The 27,045-nt window shown below is 39.7% G+C and overlaps 1 protein-coding gene across 5 annotated transcripts in view; it reads left to right on the top strand.

Annotated features, from left to right (window-relative positions):
• The window catches only part of MORC3 (MORC family CW-type zinc finger 3), a 60,224-nt gene that overhangs the window by 14,015 nt on the left and 19,164 nt on the right, over positions 1 to 27,045 (top strand). For all 5 annotated transcript variants that reach the window (XM_067545285.1, XM_067545284.1, XM_067545289.1 and 2 more), the window contains exons 2-12: positions 2,361 to 2,433; positions 5,243 to 5,375; positions 6,426 to 6,640; positions 6,944 to 7,091; positions 9,685 to 9,835; positions 10,892 to 11,023; positions 11,248 to 11,367; positions 21,793 to 21,890; positions 25,884 to 25,988; positions 26,119 to 26,241; positions 26,337 to 26,411. In XM_067545285.1, the coding sequence (XP_067401386.1) occupies positions 2,361 to 2,433; positions 5,243 to 5,375; positions 6,426 to 6,640; positions 6,944 to 7,091; positions 9,685 to 9,835; positions 10,892 to 11,023; positions 11,248 to 11,367; positions 21,793 to 21,890; positions 25,884 to 25,988; positions 26,119 to 26,241; positions 26,337 to 26,411 (1,373 nt within the window). The remainder of the gene's footprint in view (positions 1 to 2,360; positions 2,434 to 5,242; positions 5,376 to 6,425; positions 6,641 to 6,943; positions 7,092 to 9,684; positions 9,836 to 10,891; positions 11,024 to 11,247; positions 11,368 to 21,792; positions 21,891 to 25,883; positions 25,989 to 26,118; positions 26,242 to 26,336; positions 26,412 to 27,045) is intronic.

Raw genomic sequence — 27,045 nt, 5'->3', positions numbered from 1 at the left:
AGCACCACTGTATTCCATTTAAAGGGTTTTATGTGTGAAGATGAGTCGAGTGAGGACAATACTTCAATTATAACTCAAGTTAACTTTGCAGAGAAGACAAGGGACATGTTAGCCCTTTCAGTCCCGCTGGACTGTGCATGAGTTTTGATTTCATCAATAGAAAAGGCTTTCAAGCATATACATCATCAAAGCACATTTCTGTTACCTGCATTGGGTTCCATTTAATTCTTCCATGTAAAGCTTGTTTGAAAAGCAATTTTTACATACAACGTCCCTGTGGGATAAGTAACGTTATTAAAAAACAAGGTGGGTGAGGTAACATCTTTTATTGGACCAACTTCTGGTATTGTTACGACAATACTAGTGGCTTGCCCATGAGAGGGGTGTGTGTGTATGTATGTAATATAAATATAAAATACATACATATAAAAAGCATCCAGGATGAAAATCTCTATAGGAAGAGTTCCTGCAATAACCAGTCCCTGAAAATCATTAAGGATATTGTGTGGGCTGAATCACTCTCCTTTTTGTAGGTGGTTAGACCTTTCTAAGCTTCCTTTGTGTTGCAGAGCTGCTGTATAAAAGAAGTGTTAATGGCCCATCTTTCTGGGCCATGTGGTCTCCATTAGCAGAGTAGGACTAGGCTTTTCTCAGCCCTGGTATACATTACAGAATTACTTCATTATAACTACATCACTCAGGAATGCAAATAATCCACACCCCTGAGCGATGTAGGTATACCCACCTAAGCTCTGGTGTAGACAGCACTATGTCGACAATGGAGCTTCTCCTGCCAGCATAGCTACTGCCTCTCATGGAGGTGGAGTTATTAAGCTAATGGGAGAACTCTCTCCCATTGGTTTACAGTGTCTTCACCAGAAGTGCTACAGTGGCACCACTGCAAGTTTGTACTGTAGACCTCAAGTGTAAAAGTGCAGGAGGTTAAAGAGAGAGATTCCTAGAATATGTTAAGCAGTTAGATTGATGAAAGAATCCTGGAAACAGGCAGAAGTGCTTTACTTGAGTTTTCTGCAAGAATGAGTTGCTTTTGTGTCATTTATAACCCTTGTTCAAGGAAAGGGGACTGGTGTGCATTTTGTAAATAGGTATTTTCTTTAGGTAACTTATTTGACTCCATATCACCAATTTCCACTCCAAACAGGAAACTGCCCTCAAGGTCCTGATTTCTGCTGCACTTGGGTCAGCAGTATTATATCTGTGGGAATAATGAGCCCAGTGACTTGCTCTTGTTTCCTTAGGCCTTGCCTACTCTTTAAAGGGTTTCCTGGGATAGCTATTTTGGTCATCGGTAGGATAGAATCTAGGTGCTTGACTGTTCAAAGCACAAGCAACCACTGCTTGAACCAAAAGAGCTATTTGGTTAGGAGTAAATAAGTCTTCGTCAATACAGACCCAATTACTAGAGCAGCGGTTCCTAACCTGTGGTCCGTGAGGCTACTACAGGGGTCCGTGGAAAAGAAAAATAACATCTTCACCAGGGAAATGTACAATTTCAAATAAAACTAGTAGCATGTGATGGTCCGTGAAATGTTTGGAGGTTGAAAAATGGTCTGCACACTCCAAAAGGTTGGGAACCACTAGAAGGAGACATGATTGCACACACTAAGGCCAGGGCTATATTGCAAAGTTTAGTTGGGAGAAGTATCTGTCAGGGGTGTGGGGAAAAAAACATTCCTCCAGTCAACATAGCCATGCAAGCAAAACCCCCAGTGTGTAAGTGCAGCTAAGAGTGCTTCTGTCGGCATAATTAATGCTGTTTGGGAAGAAGATAATATGCCGGTGGAAAAACTCCATCTGTCAGCATATGCTATGTCTGCATTAGGAGGCTGTCCCGGTATGGCTATACTGGCAAAGCATTTGCCCTAAAGACAAGGTCTGAGCCAATGTATTGCTCCTCTTGGTGGTTGCCCCAAGTAAGAATAAATGCTTGTTGCATACCCACAGCTAAAGATTTAGTATTTTAGCCCAAGTGGCTAGAGGCTTCTGCTTTGGTTTTGGAGAGCTGAGGTTTGGTTCCTTCTGATGACCTCTTGTGTCAATGGGCATGTAGTTGTAGTTTACCTGTAAGACTCTCCAAAAAAGAGAAACTTCATAGGATATCCTTGACGACTATAGTCCAGAACACAGCATAACAAAAAGGGCTAAATCTTGTTGATCTTGTCATTGTTTCTTGAAGAATATTTTAAATATTTAAGTATGATTATAATTTTGACACTCAGTTGTTGTATAAAATAGCTAAAGTAAATGTCACAATATTTAATAGATACTGTCTTTAATTTTAGTTGTGGAGGGAAACAAAGTGAGCTAACACTAACACCTTTTTTTTTGGTTTGTTTCAGCTTTGTCCAAAGTTTTTGCACACAAATTCTACCAGTCACACCTGGCCTTTCAGTGCGGTTGCAGAACTTATAGGTATCAGTGCTTCATTTATTGAATACTTGGCTCCTTTGTTTTTTGTATAGTGACTTTGACATTAACAGTTAAATTCAGCTAAAATGATGATAGCAATTGGGAAAATGAGGTTTTCAATTTTGATTCTATCGTGAATTCAAAGCAATCAGAAAAAGTTTCAAGTTAATCATATTTAAAACTTCCTTGCATGTGTTAATACAATGTATTACAATTTAAAAAACTGTTTTTTGCCATGTATGCTATTTGTGGTTTATTTTGTTTGAAAGTAGACCTGTCAGGTTCACTTGTAAACTTAAGTTTTGAACATTACTAGGGAAGTGTTCAAATTTATGACATTCTTTCTCATTTAAAATCCATAAAAATATTTCTTAGGTTTCTGTTCAGCTTTCAGTAGCAAAATCTAAATGTTGGGTCTGTCTACTTGTAATAAAAGATACTTGTCAATAAGCAAAACTGCATTTTGTTTTTCTCTTTGTTCAAAGTTTCTAGTTCTATGAAATTTAGAAGTCCATGATTGTGTTAGAATGATCTTTTTTAAGGTAAATTTTCTCAGGACAGTTTGTATCTCAAATTTGGTTGTTTAACAAGAAAATCTTTATAGCCTTATTTATTAGCCATGTGCTTCCTTTTCCTGAACTGCAGTTTAACTTGCTTAGGAGCATAGCTGGTTGAGAAGGACTAAAAGAGAAATTTAGGAGTAGGCTGAATGGGAGAAACTGGCCATTTCAATTGCCATTCATTCAGTGGTGGTTTGACCTCCCCTTTCCTTTTCCTTCAATCATAATTTTCAGCATCTGGTTTTATGTGGAGATCAGTCATTGCATCCTGGGTTTTTAACTATAGTTCAGCAGTTTTACTAATAGGTGGCAAATTAGTAATATTTTGTTAGTACAAGGTAGTGGAAAACAAGATTTTTCTTCCTTTTTGCCTATGATGAAGTTATCTTACATCAAATTTAAAATTCAGATGATCTTTGAACAATAAAGAAGGGCAGTAATGTAGAGGGAATTGTTTGTTCAGTAATATAGACAATTGGGGGCTGTGTTGAAATTATTAATATTAATATAGGATGCTACCATGACACCAATTTAATCATAAATTCCTTTTATTAAATCTAAAGGCTGAAAGGGTATTTCCACAATTGTTCTAAAAATGTCTAAAAAGCCTAAATAATAAGCAGTATACTACATCCAAACAGTAACAAAACACTTATAATCAATTGATTAAAAATACATACAAAAGGGCTTACAGGAGTGCTTAGACCCATATTGGTCGGCTCCAACTTGTTCAGGCATGTGTTAGCGATGAACCCATAAAGTTTACTTTTTTATACTCTTTAACAAATGAGTGATGCCATTTCCAATTATTGAACCTTAGCTAAGTCAAGATGAAGCAGTTTTTTTTATAATACATTAAACAAATTTAAATAGCCAATTACTTACTGCACCTGGTACCCAATAAACCAGGTTATATTTCTATTATTTTATTATTATTTATTTCTTTTATTATTTCAAACCTTAAATATAACATTGATATTTTTAAGGGTCACTAAAAGTTTAACACGTTTCTTTTTTCATGAGCTCATTCTTTTTGACCACATGATTTGGACTTGTTGCTCATGTTAACATTCCAGCTCAATTTTAAAACCATAGTTCATCCAGGTCTAACATGAACCTATATTTCTGCAAGGGCTGGGTGGTAGTAATCTTTTATTTTAAAATTGAGCCAATTTAGGGGGGTATTAATAAACTTTTACATATTATACATATGAGTGGATAACTTTACCAAAGAGATGAAAATAAAACTAAACTGCATTTCTAACTAGAATTGATATTCATCATCAATTCAGTGTATGATCCCTCCAGTTCTTTGGTCCAGGGTCTATGCTAATTTTTAAGCAAAGTAGCAAAATCTCGCTGTTCGGTGCTTTGCAAAACTGTCTGCACTGTAGTCACAAGGAAAAAATTGTACTCCTCTACCCCAGATTAGAGGTTTAGTGGCAGATGCTGTAATGAAGTATTGGAGTACAATTTAATTTTGCAAAGTACTACTGTATATTTACACTGTGAAAAACATACATAATTAAAAGCAAATTCAGATTGACAAAGTAAATTGGTAAAGGACATCTTCGTTATGCACCTTTGTTTTTACATGTTTGTTCACTCAAATTCAGAATGGATCTTGCACTTGTTAATTCAAATTACTAAAATTCTGCAAGATTTACATTCAATCCAGGAAATCCAGGTCCATTCCAGTGGCTGCTGATCTGCATTGCTGGCACCAGTTTAAGTGGTTCCTAAATGGCAGATCCTCATTAGCCTTTGGAAAGGCCTTTTGTTTGAAAGTAGTTGGCAGCCAGCACTGATAGTTTAACCCTACAACTTTCTCAGTGGTTAGTGATGGAAAGTCCTCAGCAAACAGCCCGGAAAATATGGTGGCTGTCCATATGAGTGATTATAAAAATTGGTGTGTACTGAGTGGGGACTAGGCTTTAAATTTGATCCTAAAACAGTCAGTAACTATAAGCCACTCGTCTTATAGATCTTGTACAATATTTTAACTTTTAAAAACTACTTCAACTGATTAAAAAGGAGGGTGGGAGGAAGAAACATGTATGGAATTTAATGTTTTACAGAGAAGAGTTGGTCCATGTTGAATCCACTTAACTGTCAAATAATATTCTCTTACAAGATTTTGGTATATAAGGCCTTCACCAGAATGATGTATTTTTGAATATTTGAATGTATGGATACTATTGCATTTTAATTTGTGCTCTTGTTAAATTCATACTTACTTCCCTGATTTTCAGACAATGCTTATGATCCAGATGTGAATGCTAAACAGATATGGATAGACAAAACAGTAATAAATGGCAACGTATGTTTGACATTTACTGATAATGGAAATGGTATGACTTCAGAGAAATTGCACAAAATGCTAAGGTGGGTACCTTTTTTATGGATATTTTTATGGTCTCCCACTGTCATTCCAATTTCCAGATTCAGATGTTAAAGTTCTGCTTATTCCTGTATATTTTTTTAAATCAAATCTGCTAATGAATTTAGTGATTGTGAAAGTGAAACTAAGATTAGTAGCTACATCCATAGGATAGGTAAATGCTGGTCAAGCCTTCATCAAGATCTGCTTGTTCATTTCATTCCTGAATCACCCATCTCTATTTGTCTGTTCCTAAGCCCATTTTGAGTCAGTCCTTATACAGAAATATGTGGTTTTGTAATGTCCATAAATGGAATAGTAGAGGGGAGGAAGAGGACAACGTATCTCCTAAACACAGGTTTGCTTGAATTTAAGCTCAGGTAGCTAACTCAGTGCCATTAATTGCCAACATGACAGTTCAGTTGTTCTTTTGACTGTTAGTGGCTTGTATGTGAAATGTAATAGAATTCAGATTTTGCAGATTATTCAAAATTGAAGATATTGTGGAAAAATTAAGGGAATGAAGAATCATTAATTGAATAGTTATATATTTTCTTTTTTCATATATTCCTTCAAGGTATTGTTTCTTGTGAGTTAAGGGCTCCAATGCTAAATTAATTGCACAACTACAGATCATCACTTTTAATGAAATGTCTCCTTTACCCCATTTACCAATGCAAAGTTGACTTTTGTTTACAAACTGTTGTAAACGCAATTGAGATAAATGGAAAAACTGTTCACCAAGGTCCAGTTCAATCTTTTAAAACTTGACTATTAGACTACTTTGGGAATGCTTTTTGCATAATCCCATACAGATGATACCCCTTAGACATTTAAAGATGGCAATAGATGACATTAGGGAGCATTTTAGCAGTATAACATCAATCTGATTCACAGGCTTTTTTTAGTAGTTGTTGAGCAAATACATCTTTTAGCTGTGCTGTAGTCACTGATATCAGAAGTAGAGATTAACTCAATCTGTTTAAACGTATTTTGATATCAATCTTTTGTGGGGTTTTTACACTTTTGCAAAATGTTTTTACAATGTGTTTCAGCTTTGGCTTCAGTGACAAAGTTACAATAAATGGCCGCGTTCCAGTGGGACTATATGGAAATGGATTTAAATCAGGATCTATGCGCCTGGGAAAAGATGCCATTGTTTTCACCAAAAATGGAGACACCATGAGTATTGGCCTGTTATCTCAGACCTTCCTGGAAGTTACAAAGGCAGAACATGTCATTGTTCCTATAGTATCATTTAACAGGCAACATATCCTTTTGACTATTTTCAAATGTAAAAAGTGTCTCACTTGCATGTGTAAAAATAAGATATTAAGAGCCTCTCAGGAAGACTTCTTGCCCTCTCGAGATTGAAATTGTGGTTGTACTGACATCCTACTTATAAGGAAGGAGGAGGGTTATGTGGTTGGATAAAAGCACTAAGCCAACAACAAAACACTTGTGTCAGAGACGTATTAGTTGAGAGAGCCTAAGTCCTGTGGCTATGCTGAAGAAGCTCACCAAAGAAATTATTTTAATTTGGAAATACTTAAGTCCTTAACTTAATTCTTACGGCAGATAATTAATTCAGTAGAATACAAAGCCAGCTTGAAGGCCATCCAGGCACATTCTTTATTCTCTACAGAGGAGAAGTTACTGGCAGAGCTTGATGCTATCATGGGGAAAAAAGGAACAAGAATCATCATTTGGAACCTTAGAAGGTAAGATGAAGTCCAGTGTCTGATAACTTGTGAACTTAAAATACATGTTCAGTCTTCATGAATTTGGTAGTAAGCAGCTAGACTTTTGAAGTCTTGGTGGAACAACTCTATAAACCTACAAAGCTAACGAGTATGAATTGGTAGTAACTTAGTGGAAATATGCAGGGTCAGATTTATAAACTTGAGGGTTACAAGGACATTCATCCACTACCACTAAACTATCATGAGAGGGCAAGTAAAACAGTCAGAGGCAAGGGGATTAAAGCCAGGTCTACACTATACTGTTTTGCTGGCATAGCTATGTTGGTTAGTTATGGCAGCAAAAACCTCTGGGTTGACAGTTTATACAGGCAAAAGTCATTTGTTGGTAATAGCTTATGTCCTTTAAGAAGGTGGTTTAACTGTGCCAGCAACAAAAATTCCTTTTGCTAGAATAAGGTGGATCTCCATTAGAGAGATTTGCAGGTATTTCTATACCAGCAAAACTTTTTGCAGTTGTAAACTAGCCCTAAAAAATGTGACATCTTGCTAAATCCTATCTGGTTTAATATTTCAATATCTGTTTGTGGGACATCAGGCAGCTCCTTAACTAAACTTTCTTGGGACAAGCAGTATTCTTCTAAAAATTGTCTGGAATTTTTTAAGTTTAATTCCAATTTATGTTAATTCTGACAGTGTCTAATCCAGAATTTTCCCACACGTTTACCATAGCAGAATTAAAGTCTTAATTAGTCATATTCTCAGTCAGTAGAAATTAGAACAAATTTGTTAGGTCAATTTATCCATCCATCATCTGCCTCTGCTGGATTGTGCCCTATTGAATCATAGCAGTGTAGGACTGGAAGGGACCTCAATAGGTTATCTAGTCAAATCCCCTTCACTTAAGGCAGGACTAAGTAATAACTAGACCATTCCTGACAGGTGTTTGTTTAATCTGTTCTTAATTTGTTCCAGTGCTTAACTATCCTGACAGTTAAGAAGTTTTCCTACTGTCCAACCTAAACCTCCCTTACTTCAATTTAAGACCATTTCTTCTTGTCCTATCCTCAGAGGTAAAAGAGAATAATTTTTCATCCTTCTCCTTGTAACAACCTTTTATGTACTTGAAAACTGTTATGTCTCCTCTTCTTCAGATTAAACAAACCCAGTTTTTTCAGTCTTTCCTTATAGGTCAGGTTTTCTAGACCTTTAATCATTTTTGTTGCTCTTATAGATTTTAAGGTCAGAAGGGACCTCATGATCATCTAGTCTGACCTCCTGTACATTGCAGGCCACAGAGCCTCACCCACCCACCTGGGAAATTATTTTCTGTAGTAACTTTGATTGTCATCTAGTGTCTCATCACCAGCTATTGGAGATGTTTGCTGCTAGCCATCAGAGATTGACTACATGCCATTTGTACGCAGTCTTATCATACCACCCCCCCTCCATTAACTTATCAAGCTCAGTCTTGAAGCCAGCCTTGAAAGGCTGTTCCAGAGCTTCACTCCTCTGATGGTTAGAAACCCTCCCCTAATTTCAAGCCTAGACTTGTTGATGGCCAGTTTATATCTTCTTCTCTCTTCTGGACTTTCTCCAATTTGTCCATACCTTTCCTGAAAGGTGGTGCCCAGAACAGGACACGCTACTCCAGTTGAGGCCTTATCGGCGTGGAGTAGAGGGGAAAAATTGTTTCTCATGGCTTGCGTACAACACTCCTGATATGTCCCAGAATGATGTTCACTTTTTTTTTTTTTGCAACAGTGTTAAACTGTGGACTCATACTTAGCTTGTGATTTATTATAACCACCAGATACTCTTCCCTAGGTAGTCATTTCCCATTTTGTATGTGTGCAATTAATTGTTCCTTTCTAATTGGAGTACTTTGGATTTGTCCTTGCTGAATTTCATTATATTTATCTCAGACTATTTCTCCAGTTTGTCTGGATCATTTTGAATTTTAATCCTAACCTCGAAAAAACTTGCAACTCCTACCAGTTTAGTATCGTCAGCAAACTTTATAAGTGTACTCTTTGTTATTATCTAAATCATTTATGAAGATATTCAACACAAGCGGACCCAGGACTGATCCCTGTGAGACTTCACTTGATATGCCTTTCCAGCTTGACTGTGAACCACTGATAACTAGGTTCTGGGTCTGTAATTCCCAGGTTGTCCCTATTCCCCTTTTTATAGATTGGCACTATGTTTGCCTTCTTCCAGTCCTCTGGAATCTCTCCTGTCTTCCATGAGTTTTTGACGATAACAGCTAATGACTCAGATATTTCCTCAGTTAGCTCCTGGAGTATTCTAGGATGCATTTCTGTAGTAGTATTGTTAGGATTCATTTAGAACAAATGAATGTTATTGTGGTGTTACCTAGTAACTATTGGAGAACTGTGATAAAAAAGAACATATCTTTTAGGAAAACCATATTTTAGAATCTACAGCTTGAAATAAACTTGTCTGCTAAATTTTTTTTCCTCTTCCACATGTTCTTGGTGTCCTGCCTTTCTCAGTAACTGTGATGGGTTATATTTGTTTAATTTTTAATTTATATTCAATTATTTAATTTTTAGTTAATTTTATTTATATTTTGGACTTCCTTCCACAGAGATAAAGATGGAGAAACAGAGCTTGATTTTGATAAGGATAAATACGACATCAGAATTCCAGAAGATTTAGATGAAGCAACAGGGAAAAGGGGGTATAAAAAACAAGAGAGGCTGGACCAGATTGTGCCAGAAAGTGACTATTCACTACGGGTATGTAAACTGTTTGTTTACTTTAAATTTAAAAAAAACCCAGTGATGATAAATCTGGAAAGCAAGTTAAAATATTTCTGTTTTCAATGAGAATTATTATGCTACAGCAACATTGCCCATAATAGATTATAAAGCTGAATTATAAAATGAAAAACAATCCATTTGCTTTTGAAGTATGTGTCTGTGATGCTTCCACGGGGTGCCCAGGATTGTGAGGCACCTCACTACAACTTGCCCTTAGCGTGAGGAAGCCTTGTTTGTTTGCTAGGGATGTAAAATACTAAACGGTTAAACACTAATGCTTATCGGTTAACTGGTGGCATGGGCTCTCCGTCTCCATGGTGATAGCATCGGGCCATGGTGGAGGTGGCTGCAGTGCTGCTGCCCAGGGAAGCGGAGGCCGTGATGGAGGCGCTGTGGAGCACCCCGCTGCATAACATCAGGGACCATGGGTCCGACACGGAGGTCCCCCGCAGAGCCGAGCTGGCACTATCTGGGAGGCTGAGAGTAGGGGGCGGACATAAAATTATATTGGTTAAATGGTTAACCGATATAATTTTTAATCGTTTAAACGGATACCTTTTTGTAATTGATATTTACATCCCTAGTTTGTGCTTTCTATGGGTCAGCTCCCTGACTCCACCAGTCATGGGCAACACAAGCTCTCTCTCCCCTCTGTCTATCCTGGCTCTGTTTAGTGATAAGCATGGTCTAACCTCCAAGCCCTCAGTGTCTTCCTGGAGTGCATAGGCTCTGTTCCCCTGGAAATTCACTGTATTCACAAGTTTGGTGCTCTCAAAGAAGCAATACACGGCAGCTTCCAGTTTTACCTCCAGTCACTGCTCTGTGTAATACACAGCATTTAGATATGTTTGTAGTGAAAGAAAGCAGAAGTTTATTTAACAAAGGAAAGATTCAGGTGATAACAAGTAGAAGTACTGGAAACAGGGTTATTATTAAGCAGCATCTACTCTATCTAGAGAGAGAATGTATTGTAAAATCATTCATATTGGTTTGGTTTGGCTTGTGTAATAGAAATTACCATGTGCTTTGCAGGCTTATAGCAGTATTTTGTATCTGAAGCCAAGAATGCAAATCATTATCAGAGGACAAAAAGTGAAAACGCAGCTGATTTCCAAAAGTCTTGCGTACATTGAGCGTGATATTTATAGACCAAAATTTTTGGCTGTATCCTTTACTGATAAGTACATCATTGCATGTTGAGTGGGAAGACATGATGTAAGTAGGCTGTCAATTCTGTGACAAAATGGTATGTTGCAGTTATCTATGTTAAAATGCTATACCAAACCTGGGGACTGATGGTATGAAAGTAGTCCAAGGCTTGTTTTTCAATGAAGTTTGTGTGAAGAAATTCCTGGGTGATCAGATTATCCTTAACATCCAAAAACAAGGCTAAAACTGTAAGAATTACCTTCGGCTTTAACTGCAGAAACAAAGATCATTATGGAATAATGATGTACCACAGAAACAGACTTATCAAAGCTTATGAAAGGGTTGGCTGTCAATTAAAGGTAAGAATTTACCTTTGACATTTTTACCTTGAAAAATGTTTGTGAATTAGAAATTAGGTAAACTATTTTTTAGTTAAACTAACTTGTTTTACTGTGAAATTTACTAGTAATAAAATACTGATTTTTAAAAAAATATTATGTATTCTATTTTGATGCAGCTTTTGTAAAATCCTGGGTTTCTGTAGTGTCAATGCATCCATTTTCAATATTGAAAATTGTACTAAGTACTTAGTGATATATATTTGATTTAGTACTAAACATGATGTACAAAGTATAGGCCTGAATGTGTCACTTTTAGGAAAAGGAGGGGACTGGAGAATCGTAGAAATGTAGGGCTGGAAGGGAACACAAAGTAATCAAGTCCAGCCCCTAAACCTAGCCCATCTATGACAAGTTATCCAACCTGGTCTTAAACTTCCAGTAATTGTGAATCCCAATCTCCCTATACCAGAGGTTATAGACAGAGAGGTTGTCTTAATATCTAACCTAAATGTCCTTTCCTGTAGATCAAGTCTATTAATCTTGTCCTGCCTTCAGTGGACATGAACAATTAATTGATCAATCCTCTTTATAGCAGCCCTTAACATACCTGATGCCTGTTATCATGTTCTTCCTCAATCTTCTTTTCTGAAGACTAATCATGCCCTGTTTTTTTAAACCTTTCCTTATAGATCATGTTTTCCAAACTTTTTATCGTATTTGTTGCTCTCCTCTGGACACTTTCCAATTTGTCCACATCTTTTCTAAAGTGTAGTACCTAGAATTGGACACAGTACTCCAGCTGAAGCCTCCCTGATGCCAAGTAGAGTGGGACAGTTACTTTTGTGTTCTACATACAACACTGCTGTTACTACACCCCAGGATATCAGTGTTTTTCGCAACTGCATCACATTGTTGACAGATACTCAGTTTGTGATCCACTGCAACTCCCAGATCCTTTTCTGCAGTACTACCACCTAGACAATTATTCTCTACCTTTATAGTTGTGAATTTGGGTTTTTTTTTCCCCCTTCCTAAGTTAGGTACTTTGCACTTTTTAGTATTGAATTTCATCTTGTGTGATTTCAGACCAATTCTCCAATTTGTCAGGGTCATTTTGAATTCTAATCTTTTCCTTCAAAGTGATTACAACCACTTCCAGCTTGGTGTCATGCTTGTTTTATAAGCATGCTCTCCATTCCATTATCCAAGTTATTAATGAAAATATTGAATAGTACCACATCCAAGTCTGACACCTATAGGACACTACTAGAAACGTCCTCCCACTTCGACAGCAAGCCATTGATAACTACTCATTGAATAGAGTCTTTCAACCATATTTGTACCCACCTTGCAGTAATTTCATCTAGACCCCATTTCCCTAGTTTGCTTATAAGAATATCATGTGGGATGGTGTCAAAAGCCTTACTAAAATCAAGGTATATCACATCTGCTGCTTCCCCTATCCACTAGGCCAGTAACCCTGTCAAAGAAGGAAATTAGGTTGGTTTGGCATGATTCATTCTTGATAAATCTATATTGGTAATTACTTATAACTCTATTATGCTTTAGGTGCTTACAAGTTGATCGTTTAATAATTTGTTCCAGTATCTTTTCAGGTATCAAAGTTTAGGCTGACTGGTCTATAATTCCCCCAGTTGTCTTTATTTCCCATTTTAAAGATAGGTAGTATGTTTGCTCCTCTTCAGTCCTCTGGGACCTCACCCACACTCCATGTGTTCTTGGAGATAATTATTAATGATTCTGAAATGGCTTCAGCTAATACCATAAGTATCCTTAGGATGAACTTATTCAGGCCTTGTGACTTGAATACATCTAACTTATCTAAATATTCATTAACCTGTTCTTTCCCTATTGTTAATATTAATTGCCTGGTCATTGTTAACTTTTTAGTGAAGACTGAAGCAAAATAGGCATTACACACCTCAGCCATCTTGATGTCATCAGTTATTAGCTCTCCTTCCTTGATAAGTAGAGGACCTACACTTTTCTTTGTCTTTCTCCTGCGCCTAATGTATTTAAAGAACCTCTTGGCTTCTGTGGCTCTCATAATTCATTTGGTCTCTTAGTTTTTTGATTTTTGTCTCTGTATGTGTGTGCTGTTCTTTTATACTCAACAATTCATCAGTTTTCACTTTTTGTAGGATTCCTTTTTGATTTTTTCAGGTGATTCAAGTGCTCCTGGCAAAGCCATATTGACCCCTTATTATTCCTGTCTTTCCTTCACATCAGGATAGCTTGAAGTTGTGCCTTTAATGTTGTCTGCTTGAAAAACTGCTAGCTCTCCTTAACTCCTTTATCCCTTAGATTTTCTTCACATGGAATCTTATCTGTCAGTTCTCCAAGTATGTTTGTCTGTTTTTTTTTTTTAAACTCCATTGTCCTTATAAAATCATAGAAATGTAGGGCTGGAAGGGACCTTGAAGTCAAAGTCCTGTGCTGTGGCAGGACAAAGTAAATCTAAACCATCCCTGACAGATTTGTCAAATTTGTTTTTAAGTTTCCAACAATGGAGACTCCATGACCTCCCTTGGAATCCTATTCCAGGGTTTAACTTTCCTTGTAGTTAGATATTATTTGGAAAAACTTTCTAACCTAAATCTCCCTTTCTGCAAATTAATCCCATTACTACTTGTCCTGCCTTCAGTGGACATGGAGAACAATTAATCACAGACCTCTTTATAACAGCACTTAACAAATTTGAACACTTATCAGGTCCCCCCTCAGTCCTTTCCCAAGACTAAACATGCCCAGTTTTTAATCTTTTCTCATAGGTCAGGTTTTCTAAACATTTTATCACTTTTGTTGCTCTCCTCTGAATTGTTTCCAGTTTGTCCACATCTTTCCTAAAGTGTTGTGCCCAGAATTGGACATATTAGTACTTGACATTGGTGAGGCCCCCGCTGGAGAATGAGACAATTACATCTTCTCTCTTACATATAACACTCCTGTTAATACTCCCAGAATCATATTAGCCTTTTCTGCAGATGCATCACATTGACATCCCATATAGTTTGTGGTCTACTATAACCCAAAGACCCTTTTCAGCAGTACTACCACCTGTGCAGTTAATTCCCATTTTGTAGTTGTGAATTGAATTTTCTTTCCTAAATGCAGTACTTTGTACTTGTCTATATTGAATTTTATCTTGTTGAATTCAGACTAATTCTCCAATTTGTCAAGCTCATTTTGAATTTTGAACCTGTCCTCTGAAGTGTGTGCCCATCCCTCCTAAGTTGATGTCATCTGCAGATTTCATAAGCATATTCTCTACCCTACTCTATTATCCAAGTCATCAATGAAAATATTGAATAGTACCCAGGACTGAACCCTTTTAAGACCCCACTAGGCCCTCCTAATTTGACAGCAAACTATTGATAACTTTTAAGTACAGTCTTTCAATCAGTTGTGAACCCACCTTATAGTAATTTCATATAGGCCACATTTCCCTACTTTGCTTATGAGAATGTCATGTGGAACTGTGTCAAAATCTTTACTGAAATCAAGGTATATCACATCTTCTACTTTCCTCCATCCATTAGGTCAGTAATCTTATTAAAGGAGGAAATTAAGTTGGTTTGGCATGATTTGTTGTTGACAGACAAATCCATGCTGATTATTCCTTATAACCCTGTTCTCCGCATGCTCACAAATTGACTGATTTGCTCCAGTATCTTTCCAGGTATTGAAGTTATGCTGACTGATTTATAATTCCCCGCGTCCTCTTAGTACTTATCTTTAAAAAGGGGAACAATGTTTGCCCTCCGCCAGTGTTCTGGGACCTCTCCCATCCTCCAGGAATTCTCAAAGATAATTGCTAAGAGCTTTGAGATTGCTTCAGCTGGTTCCTTAAGTACCCTAGCATGAATTTCAGCAAGCCTTGCTGAATTGAAATAATCTAAATATTCATTAACCTGTTCTTTTCCTATTTTGTCTTGTATTCCTTCCCACTGGTTGCCAATATCAATTGTGTTGAGTATCTGGTTATCATTAACCTTTTTTGTGAAGGCTGCAGCACAATAGGCATTTATCACCACAACTTTCTTGATGTCATCAGTCATTAGCTCTTCTTCTCCTCTTAAGTAGAGGACCTACACTTTTTTTGTCTTTCTCGTGCTCCTAATGTATTTAAAGAACCTCTTCTTACTGCCTTTTATGTCCCTTGCCGGGTGTAACTCAGTTTGTGCCTTACCCTTTCTGATTTTGTGCCTACATACTTGTGCTGTTCTTTAGTACTCCTTGTTATCAATTTGACCTTTTTTCCACTTTTTGTGGGACTCATTTTTGATTTTCAGGTCATTAAAGAGCTTCTGATAGAGCCATATTGACCTCTTACTGTTCTTCCTGTTGTAACAAAGCTTTTCCTCTACTTCGGTGGGTCCAGCGCTTCCTTCTAGCGGTAGGTCAGGGAACTGCTTCACCCCTTAGTGTTCTTCCACCCTCTAGTTGTGGGGGATAGCCACTCCCTGCTGGGTCCCAGTCCTGTTTCTGGTTCTCAGAGGTCCTTGCCCCTCCAGTGAACAGCTGATAGAGGGTGGTTGGACCTGGTCCCACCCTCAATTCAGGGCCCCAACCCAGGGACCTCACAAGTAGCAGCCTCATGCTGTGGCTTTAGGAAAGCTGCTTGCTTCCCTGGGTTACTTCCCCATGCCCCTTGACTTAGGGTATGTCTACACTGCAGAATGAAGTCGACTTACTTAGTTGACTTTCAGCCACCAATTTTTAGAAGTTGCTGGAGCGTGTACACACCATGCTGTTTGCGCCAGTCTCGTGTGTCCACACTCACCACGCTTGTATTGACATTCCAAGCAGTGCACTGTGGGTTGCTATCCCACAGTGTAACTAGCCGTGGTGGCTGCTGTGATGAGTTTCGTCATCCCATGATGCAGTGCTCCTTCCCCCTCCCTTCTTTTCCCAAACAAACAGGAAACCAATTTTCGCGCCGTTGGTTTACTCCCTGCGCTCGCCATTGCTGCGGAGACATGTAGCCAGCTCAGCTCTGCACTATTATTGTGAGCATCACAAATACATCGGGGCTTATCAAGTATTTTCGAAGTAGAGCAAGAAGCTGAAGCACAGGCAACTGTGATGACACGGAAGCTGCCCTGCTACAAGCCATCGAGCAGAACAATTCCCGATTGCTGCAGGCTGTAATGCATCATCTGCAGTTCATGGAGCACCGGTTCTGGTTCCAGGAAACAAGCACAGACTGGTGGGACCGCATCGTTATGCAGCTGTGGGATGATGACCAGTGGCTGCAAAACTTTCGTATGCGAAAGGCCACTTTTCTTGAACTTAGCTTGGAGCTGGCCCCCGTCCCTGAAGTGCATGAATACTCGCTTGAGACAAGCTCTGACGGTGGAGAAGAGAGTCTCCGTCGCTGTGTGGAAGTTGGCAACCCCCAACTGTTACCGGTTGGTTGAGAATCAATTTGGAGTCGATAATTCTACAGTAGATGCTGCTGTGATTCAAGTGTGCAGGGCCATCAATAGACTTCTGCTACAAAGGATAGTGACTTTGGGAAATGTGCAGGACACAGTGGATGGGTTTGCCGCAAAGAGGTTCCCAAACTGCAATGGGGTCATTGATGGGACGCACATCCGTATCTTAGCGCTTGCTCACCTAGCAACCGAGTACATAAACCGCAAGGAGTACTTTTCCATGGTCCTGCAGGATCACAGGGGTCGTTTCACCGACATCTGTGTGGGGTGGTCTGGGAAGGTGTGTATTTTGGAATTCAGGGCTGCTCTCTAACATGCAGGCGGGCACTTTCTTCCCTGATCAAAAAATTCACATTGGGGGTGTGGAAATGCCAGTAGTGATCCTGGGGGATCCTGCTTACCCCTTGCTTCCTTGGCTAATGAAGCTGTACACCAGGCACCTTGTCAGTGACAGGGAGTGTTTTAATAACAGGTTAAGCACTTGCAGAATGGTTGTTGAATGTGCATTTGGGCATTTAAAGGGTAGATGGAGGAGTTTCCTCACTAGGCTGGACGGAGTGAAAAGAACCTCCTGTCAGTGATATCTGCATGCTGTGTTCTTCATAATGTGTGTGAAGCGAAGGGGGAGAGGTTTCCCCAGGGTTGGGCTGTGGAGGCAGAAAGACTGGCTGCCAATTATGAGCAGCCAGATGGCAGCAATGAGATGCAGGACTGATTTTGGTTCCTGTATGTTGTTTGCCTTTGCTCAACATCCCCCCACCATCGATATCAGTACGCTCCAAAACAAGATATGATTTAATAAAGAAACGTGTTGAAATGATGCCAACTTTTATTTAGGAACATTCAAGTCATGGGGGGAAGAGAGGGGGAAGTGTTCATTCACAGTCTCAAGGGGTAGCATGGTTGCTTGCAGGCCAGCTGTCATTGGGGCCACTGCTGCTTTCTGCTCACCTCCACTGGGGTGGAGTGCATCACGTACTGCAGCCTGGCCATCTCCTCTGAGACATCTTGGGGGTGGGGGATGGGCAGGGCAGCAAAGCCATAGGTGGAAGAGCATTATGGGACTCTTTCTGGCCTCCGCTCCTCCTGAAGCTCCACAAGCCGCCAGAGCATGTCTGTCTGGTCGCGCATGATTCACAGCGTCTCCTGTGTGGTACTGCAATCATGCTCCTGCATTTCTCTGCGACTTTCCCTGTCCATATCCATATTCTGGGACGAGGGCAGCTGCCACGCTCTGAGGTCTCTTTCTGTGGCTGCAGAGGTGTTCCTGAGCTTGCCAAACATGTTATCTCTTGATTTTTTTTTTCACCTCTTTCTAATTTGCAATATTCTTTCTGCAGCATTTCTAGAGGGTTGGGCCAAGGCTGAGGTGTCTACAGAACGAAAAGAAATGCACAAGGTTGTCATTGTTAGCCGACCTAAGAAAATGAAACAACTGCAACAATTATAAAATACTCCCCTTGCAGTGCACAAGGCAAACCCAGACCCTCATTCCATTCCTAACATCCCAGAAGGGTCGGCTCACTGTGCAGTTACAGAGATGGTAAGCCAGGAGCACTTTACTGTGCTATAGAGAGGTAATGATCTTTAAAAAGCTCATTTCAAATGCCTTGTATTAGAGGGGTGCCTGGGCAACATGGTTTAATTTGGATGACCGTTTTGTCACGAGGCGGCCACAGGGGATCTGAGGACAACGTGAGGGGGTGGCTAATAGTCTCTTCTGAAACCAAATCAAAATAATTAGTGACTTGGTAGGACACTACAATGGGGATTACAGAGGTACAGGGTATCTGCTGTGTAGCTCAGGTATTTTAAATATGCGCTGTCTTCCCTAGGTGACCATGAGCGATATCAGTCTCCTGAGGGTAACGTACGAGGAAAGGGAAGATTTGCTGCACACAGTGGGGTACCAGCCTGGCCCTTATGCCGCTGTACTGTGTTCCGCCCATGATGCCAGCTCCTTTGATTGCAGAGTGGCGTGGCAAAGTATCCTACCGGGAAGGGAAAGAACAAGGCTGCCCTCCCCCAAAACCTTGTGCAAAGGATAACAAATTACCCACATGAAAGTTTCCTTGAGATATCACCTAATAATTCTCATAGCATATCTCTGCACAGAAATAATGTGTTCCGGGGGTTAACCCTTCCCCTCTTCCCCTCGCCCTCCCCTCCTCCCGGTAAAGTCTGCTAAATGTCTGAAATCCCCTTCCTCCCCCCTCACCCTATTTAAAAGGACAGAACTGCTAAGAAGGAAAAAAACTCACCAGATGTGCCTTCCCCGGGATGATTATTGCTGTCCTGTATGTTGCTGGACTGCTCTGGGGTCAGGAATAGGTCCTGACTGTCTGGGAGAATGGACACCCTGCTCTCCTGCAACCTGCTCTCCTCATCCACCTCCTCCTCATCCACGGAGTCCTCATCATTGTCCATGGACTGTCATCTAGCGGAGGTATCAATGCTGTGGGGCGGCACTGTGGTGGGTCGCCGCCGAGAAGAATGACTGTTAGCTTCCCTGGCTTTCTGATATGACTGCCACAGCTCCTTGATCTTCACGTGGCATTGCTGCGCGTCCCTGTTGTGTCCCTTCTCCAGCATGCCCTGGGATAACTTCACGTAAATGTCCAAATTTCTTTTGCTAGCTCTGAGCTGAGCTATAACGGACTTCTTGCCCCACTGACCGACGAGATCTAAGACCTCTGGTCGACTCCATGCTGGAGCGCATTTGGGGCTTGCAGTAGCCATGAGGAGTCCAGCGACAAAGTTCTCTCCACCCTGGCTGCACAGGAACTGAAAATTCGAATTTTCCTGGGGCATCAGAGAAGGGGCCATTTCCAGGTAGTGTCACCACGTAACAGCAGAACTCGAATGTCCAGAGCGGTCACACCGAGGCATTGTGGGATACGTCCCGGAGGCCATTAATGTCAACTTACGTTACGCTCTGTCTACAATGACGCAAAATCAACCCAATAAAATCGAATCAGGTGCTACGCCACTTGCGGAGGTGGTTTTATTGGGTCAACTTTTGCCGTGGTTTAAGTCAACGGAACTGCCATGCCAGTGTAGACGCCGGCTTTCAGAGATCGACGTAAGTAACGTTATGTCGACCTCCGTCACCAGTGTAGACCAGGCTTTAATGTCCACACCCTGCTCAGAAAGGGGCCCTTCCTGGCCTCCTTGCCCCAAGTGAGGCTCTTATCTCTTACAGCCCCACTGGGCGTGGTAGTGCCCAAACAAAATGTCCAGTTCGATCTTCCCCTTCTGGCAGGGTCTTTTCCCTCAGACCTCCAGACCTGGGAAAAAGGTCCTTTGCCCTCTTCGGGCAGGGCTTTTCCCTCCCCCAGTCTTTGTACCTGCAGGTTTCTTTTCTGCCAGTGTTCCGCTCCTCCTAAATCCTCCTGGTTTCTGACAGCGTCGTGCCTGCTCACATACTTTCTGGTAGCTCACCTCATTCTCACAACTCCAGCCACACACTTTCTCTGGAGGGGAGGTTTTTAACAAGTCCTGGGCAGGGCCTTGATTGGCTCCAGGTGTGTTAATTAACCTGGAGTAACCCCTGCTCAGCTACCAGGGGAAAAGGGACTTGCTGAGCCTGGGGCTGATATATTGGCTTTTCCCCACACCTGTTCATCTATGCACACCCCATCCGAGGCCCCACAAAGTCGTGGGACCTCCTCATCAACCACTTCATAATGCTGGTTTTTTGCTAACTACTGGAATATTTAAAATGCTGACATGTATTTGATGGAGCTGTGCGGTGGGAAATAGAAATAACAAATAATTGCCAACTTAATTTATTAGCTACTGAGTGTTCTTTAATAGTAATCCGCAAGAAAGATTTTATATATTGTCATCTAAGATTGTCATTGAAGATGCTTTGAAGTTGCAATTTTCCTTTGCTTTTTATGTCCTTATTCTGCTGCTTTTGCTCCTTTTTTTTTTTTTTTAGAATGATGAAATCATCGTTTCGTGATCACTTTCACAAAATTGCTTTCTGCCTTCAGATTCATAGATAATTCCTCCGTATTGGTCATGGTTACTTCTTTCACTTTTTGAAACAAAATGTTGTCCCCAGTATGTTCCAAGAACTTAGAGGACGTTTATTGTTTTACCTGTATAACTTTTTCCAACAGATATCTCAGTAGTTCAAGTCGTCCATTAGTACCAGATCTTGTGTTTTTTGGTTATTTGTTTTGTTTTAAAAATGCCTCATCCACATCTTCCTCCTGAATTTTGTGGTCTCTAATATACCCCTACCATGAACTCCCCCCTATTTTTAGCCCTGTTATCTTTACCCAGAAACTTTCAACTGGTCTGCCTCTCCATCACCTTCTGGACCTCAGAACAAGTGTGTATATTATTGACGTATAATGCAACAGCTCCTCCCTTTTCTCCTGCCTGTCCTTCCTGAACAAGTTATACCCCTCTATACTAGTATTCCAGTCATGAGATTTATCCTACCAAGTCTGTGTGATGCCAGTTGTCATAATTTAGCTTATGTACTAATATTTCCAGTTTTCTGTTTCTTCCCCATACTCTTTGCATTTGTGTATAGATATCTAAGAATTGCTGAATAAATTCCCCTGTTGATTTCCTTTTTGTTGCTCCTATGACCCTATTGTAATTTTCCCTGTCCCTCCTCCCCAACATCTAGCCCTCTAAGGTCGTGGTTTTTATACTTATCTGTGGTCTTTTGTCACCTGCTCCCTTTGAAACCTACTTTAAAGCCCTTTTTTATCCACCGTGGATGTGTTTTCACTCATGATAGGTACAAAATACAGGACAATTCCATTTTTTTCACGAGGAACTACATTAACATTTTTGTATGTTCAGAGCTCAAGTGGCTTGTAAAATTTTTCTGACAAACTTGTTAAATTGAATAGATTTGTAAAATCCAATCTACCAATTCTCTTTTTCTCCTTGGTAAATAGAAATGTTTCAGTATAAAAGTTGACATTTTTTTCCTAATTTATATATTAATCTTTTACAGGCAAACAACATGGGTGTTGGTGTAGTTGGGGTTATAGAATGTAACTTCCTAAAACCAACTCATAATAAACAAGATTTTGATTATACCAATGAATACAGGTGAATATATATATTTTATCTAGACATATTTATAAAATGGGTTTACGGTGGGTATGTTAAATACTTTTCATAGCATGCTATTTTCTTAGAGAAAACCGACATCTTTTATAGCTAAGTATTGCATAAGTACTTTGTAATCTGCCATTGTCATGAAACACTACAACCACTTTGGACAGTAAGTGCTACCAAATTGAAAACAAGATCGTTAATTTTGTTTTAAAATGTAGTTTTATCTTTCAAATACCTTTTATGCTTCCCTCTTTAAATGTTTTTCTGTTCATAGTTGATAGCTGAAAAACTGAACTCGTATGCTAACCAGTGTAGTGTTTAAAATGCTGAATGTGTATCTGAGGAAGGTGTGAGGTGGGAAATAGAAACAACAAAATAATTGCCGAGTTAACTTGTTAGCTACTGAGTGTTCTTTAATAGTAATATCTCAAGAAAAGATTTATATATTGTCATCTACATTTGAAGATACTTTGAAGTTGCTTTTTTCCCTTGCTTTTTTACATGTAAAGAAAATTAAATAACTAACTTATTGGAGAGTGTATTTAAGGAGTCTCAAAATTAATGCCATAGGAGGAGAGAGCTGTTTAGGGGAACAAGACTAAGACTCCTGATCCTTCTGAGGTTATCTGAAGAAGTTTGGCCTGCTTAGGTTACCCCCAGGGAATAGTAAACTTTTACATAAGATGTGTGTAGTCTGTTTTAAAATCCCTTTTTTTGGAATGCTTTATTTCTAATGTTAAAATAAACAAACTTTGGTTTTAAGGCTGTCTGGTCACTATATATCCCTAGTCATAAATTCCCTAAGGCAAGAAGTACTGATACCTGAACTCAGTTGGACTTGTTGGATAACAGTTGCTCCGCAGGATACTGTAGTCCTGGTCTCAAGAATGGGAGAATGCAGAATCCCACCTATTGACAAAAAGTAAACAATTGTTTTCACTCACTTTGTTTTCAAAATGTTCAAGAGACCAAATAACCATATTTACCCAAACGTATTGTCTAAAGACAAAGCAGTACAATAGGGAAAGGAGACATACATACCTTCCTTCTGGGAAGCAATTCTTATCTTGCAGCATGTTCATCTTCCACAGAAAGTGTGCTTCTGAAATAGCTTATCAGCTGTAATATTTATTGTATAATTTTACAAGTTACAAACTTTTTACACATCACCAAATCATATCCACCAGTTTGTAACAGTTCCTTAACTTGTTTTGTTCTGTTGGTTTCTTATTTCTGATTTGGCTAGTACTTTCCAAACCAGTTGGGTGTAAAGGTGCATCCTAATGTGTGCTAGGACCCAGCACTCTTTATATCTTAGTTTGACAGGCTTCCTATTTTCTAATGATTTCAGCTTTGCAAAGTGTTCTGGGATACTTGATTTGGGTGAACAGAATTGTGGGGAGAGCATGATATATTCAGTTAACATGTATATAAAAACAGTGCGGATAATACCTTGGGATGTATGCTATCTTTAATATATATTTATTGACTGACACACTACAAGGTAGGTAAAGGCATACGGCCTAACCCCTGAGGGGGCTGCATTCAGAGACATCAGATTGGGAACAGAATGCATGTAACCCTGTATGTACAATGACAGTAATACTTTTCTCTCATTTGAAGAAGAGTGTTTGCAAAACCTCAGAAGTAAAACACTTAACTTAGAGGTGAATGGTAAATATTTAATGAAAAATATCAAAATAGACTTAACACACTATACGCTAGTACAATTTTTATATGAATGTTCAGAAATATTCTTACCCTCTCCTCCCCACCCCCTCGCCTTTCCAAAGACACCTAGCTTTTGTGCATCTGCTCCCATCATCCTATGAAGTCCGCTTTCCTTGTCCTCCCTTAGGCTTCAATCCTGCAACTGAATATGCTCCGGAAGACCTCTGTCTGCATGGAGCGGCTCTGTTGACTTTGGTACAATGATGTCAACTCTATTCCTCCTTTAGTGCCTCTCCCCTATATACCCATAATTGTTCCTACTGGTCTTGTCTCTGTTTCCTGTTATACAAGTATTTTCATTTGTATAGATCATGTTTGGTCTTGTAGAATCCCCCCAACCCATCTTGCTTATTCATGTACCTATAACTTTTGCTTTGCCTTGCTTATTCATGTCTCTTTGCCTCTTCAGTTCACTGGCTTCTTATTCATTTTGCTGTGCTACCTACTCCCTGCCTTCCAACTTGCTTGCTTCCTTCATAGACTCTTAAGGTCACAAGGGCCAATGTGATTATCTAGTCTGACCGCCTGCACAATGCAGGCCACAGAACCTCGCCCACCCACTCCTGTAATAGACCTCTAACCTATGACTGAATTCTTGAAGTCTTCAAATCATGGTTTAAAGACTTTAAAGCACAGAGAATCCACCAGCAAGTGAGCTGTGCTTCATGCTACAGAGGAAAGCGAAAAACCTCCAAAGCCTTTGCTAATCTGCCAAAAATACCCTCTCAAAACCATGTGTTCTGATGTCATTTATGTTCTGATGGGATTCCTTTTAATATCTGTAAATTCTTAGTTTACCTGATTTATGCGTAAAGGCATAATTTTTACAGATGAGGACCAACATTGTTCAAAATAATCTCTCTGTGGGTCCTTCTTCCCCCATAAGCGTTCTTCCCGGTTGATTCCCCAATAGGAAACGTCTGCTGCAACAATCATCCCTCATCAGTCCCAGTTTTATATATGCTTATGTAAGCATTATGTTTTAAAGGAAAAGAATATCTGGAGTGTTATAGACATGGAAGTGCTAGATTACTAGATACAGTCTAATGCAGCGGTTCTCAAGCTTTTTAAATGGACCCCCCTGGACTTTTGTGTAACAATTGCACTACCACGCCCATCTGCCCCGCCACACCCCATGCCTGCCCCAGGACCGGGGACATACCCCGTGCCTGCCCGACCATCCAGACCCTTCACCCGAGCGTACCTCAGCTGCTGCCCCCCGGCTCACTCTGCTGCCTGCTCAGCTGGTGCCAGGGCTGTCCCCTGGATCCCTGCACATGTGAGAGTCCCAGGCCCTCCCTCCTGCCCCCAATCATCCCTCCCTGTAACACCCTGTCCCCACTCACCCACCCCCATGCATACCCTCCTCCGCCCCCCCAATGCAGTGAACAGGATAAATCTGTCAAATACAGAACAGTACACAGTGCCATCTATAGACTTTAATCACTAGCGTAATCAGTATAAATACAATTACTATATGTAGTATTGTTTTCTGCAAAAAAAACATTTTGTCCTCCCCCATGATCCATCTTGCGCCCCTTACGGGGGTGTGCCCCCAAGTTTGAGAACTGCTGGTCTAATACATAGACTCCAGTAAGTATTCTGGGCCTTAGAATTCAACATACTCCTTGTTAATATAAAGATTCTAAAGAATAGTTAATATGTAAATGAATCAAATATACAAAAGAAAAGTGCTAAAAGGGCTAATATTTACAAACAGGTACTAATAGGACTACCAAATGGACTTCGTAAATTTTTTTTTTCCGTTTCCTTATCTTTCACCATTCTTTTGGATCAAAGGCTATTTTGTTCACCTGACTACTGCCATTTCTACAGACTATAGTTATACTTTGGACTAAATTTTCACAACCACTGTGAGTGTTCGTCCAGAATTTCTCATACCTAAACCAAAGACTCATTCCAACAGACCATCATGATGCTCGATGCTCATTTTATTTCCTCTCTGAAAGTCATTTGTAAATTGGGTTTGAGATCCTTATTTTCATTACTAGTACAAAGATTTGTCCAGGATTTGAACCAGTAAGTTGCCCAAACCAAAGCCAGAAACATATCACTAAGTTATTGTCATGTAAGACTTCACACAAGTCCAGTGCTTTAGTTTAAAACTTTAGGTTTTTTATTTGAACAACATTCTGCTGAAAACGTTAACTTTTTCTATGCAATCTGTAAATGTTTTCCTTGCTAATAAATATTTTACAAAACGTTTCTCATGAGGCACTATTTCTTTGCTAGACTTACGATGGCGGCACTGGGAGAAAAACTTAACGATTACTGGAATGAAATGAAAGCAAAGAAAAATGACGAATATCCTCTAGATTTGCCAGTAGAGGATCTACAGTAAGTAAGATGCCTCTAAAACTACAATGTAATGTAGAATACACTCATGCTAGTTTCTCTACTCCTACCTGATGTTACACAGAAATGGAGAAAAACATTTTCATGTGAATGTTTTCATGTTTCATGACAGAAAACGGCCTGATCAGACATGGGTTCAATGTGATTCATGTCTGAAATGGCGGAAGCTTCCAGATGGGATAGATCACTTGCCAGAGAAGTGGTACTGTTCATTGAACCCTGATCCACAGTTCAGGTAAAGTGGAATCTGGAGAAACATCTAGATGCTACTGCATGTTTTACTTTTCTCAGTTCACTACAGCACCATTTTGTCTCAATACTCTTAATCAGGAATTGCAGTGTACCAGAAGAACCAGAAGATGATGACCTAATACATCCGACATATGAGAAAACGTGTAAGAAAAAGTGAGTGCCAAAGACGTGCATGAAAAGATGTACCTATATGGAATAGGAATGTAAGAAGTAAAACATCTTTCAGTTTCGTTTACACAGCAGTTGCAACTGTTTTGGGGATATTACCAAGTTACAGCATAGTTGTGTCCTAAAAGACCAGACCAAACAATACCAAAGTAAGGGAACTGTGCTACAGTGGTATAAATATCAGATACATAGAATCTCTCCTTTTAGCATGAACTGACGCAGAGATTCTCAAGTTGCTCTGTGGACCCACTGGTGTCATTTTTGTTTTTGACCGCTGGTTATATGATGCTCTTTCTCTTCCTTTCCAGTTGCTAAATTACAGTGACGGCTAAATATGTCTGTCATAATATTACTCTATTAAAGCAATTGCTGGCATTGGCTCTGGGACACTGCATAATTCTTAATGGGGAAAAAGATGGTCCACACAATGAATGGGAAGATGAGACATTCTAAGGTGTGATACAGGCTTATATAAACTTAGGATCCGTGGTCTAGCCTACACATAGTTGGGTGTAGCCAACTACCCCAACACAGTTGTAATTTGAGTATGAACAGAAGCCTTAGCTGACACTTCTGGAAGTCTGTTGCTTTGGGAGTTTATAAAATTGAATACTGATGA

The sequence above is a fragment of the Emydura macquarii genome, unplaced genomic scaffold (assembly GCF_026122565.2).
Source record: "Emydura macquarii macquarii isolate MOO-44397 ecotype Brisbane River unplaced genomic scaffold, CSIRO-AGI_Emac_v2 contig_1043, whole genome shotgun sequence".
In the NCBI taxonomy this organism is placed as follows: Eukaryota; Metazoa; Chordata; order Testudines; family Chelidae; genus Emydura; species Emydura macquarii.
This window is presented reverse-complemented; position numbering and strand designations above follow the sequence as displayed.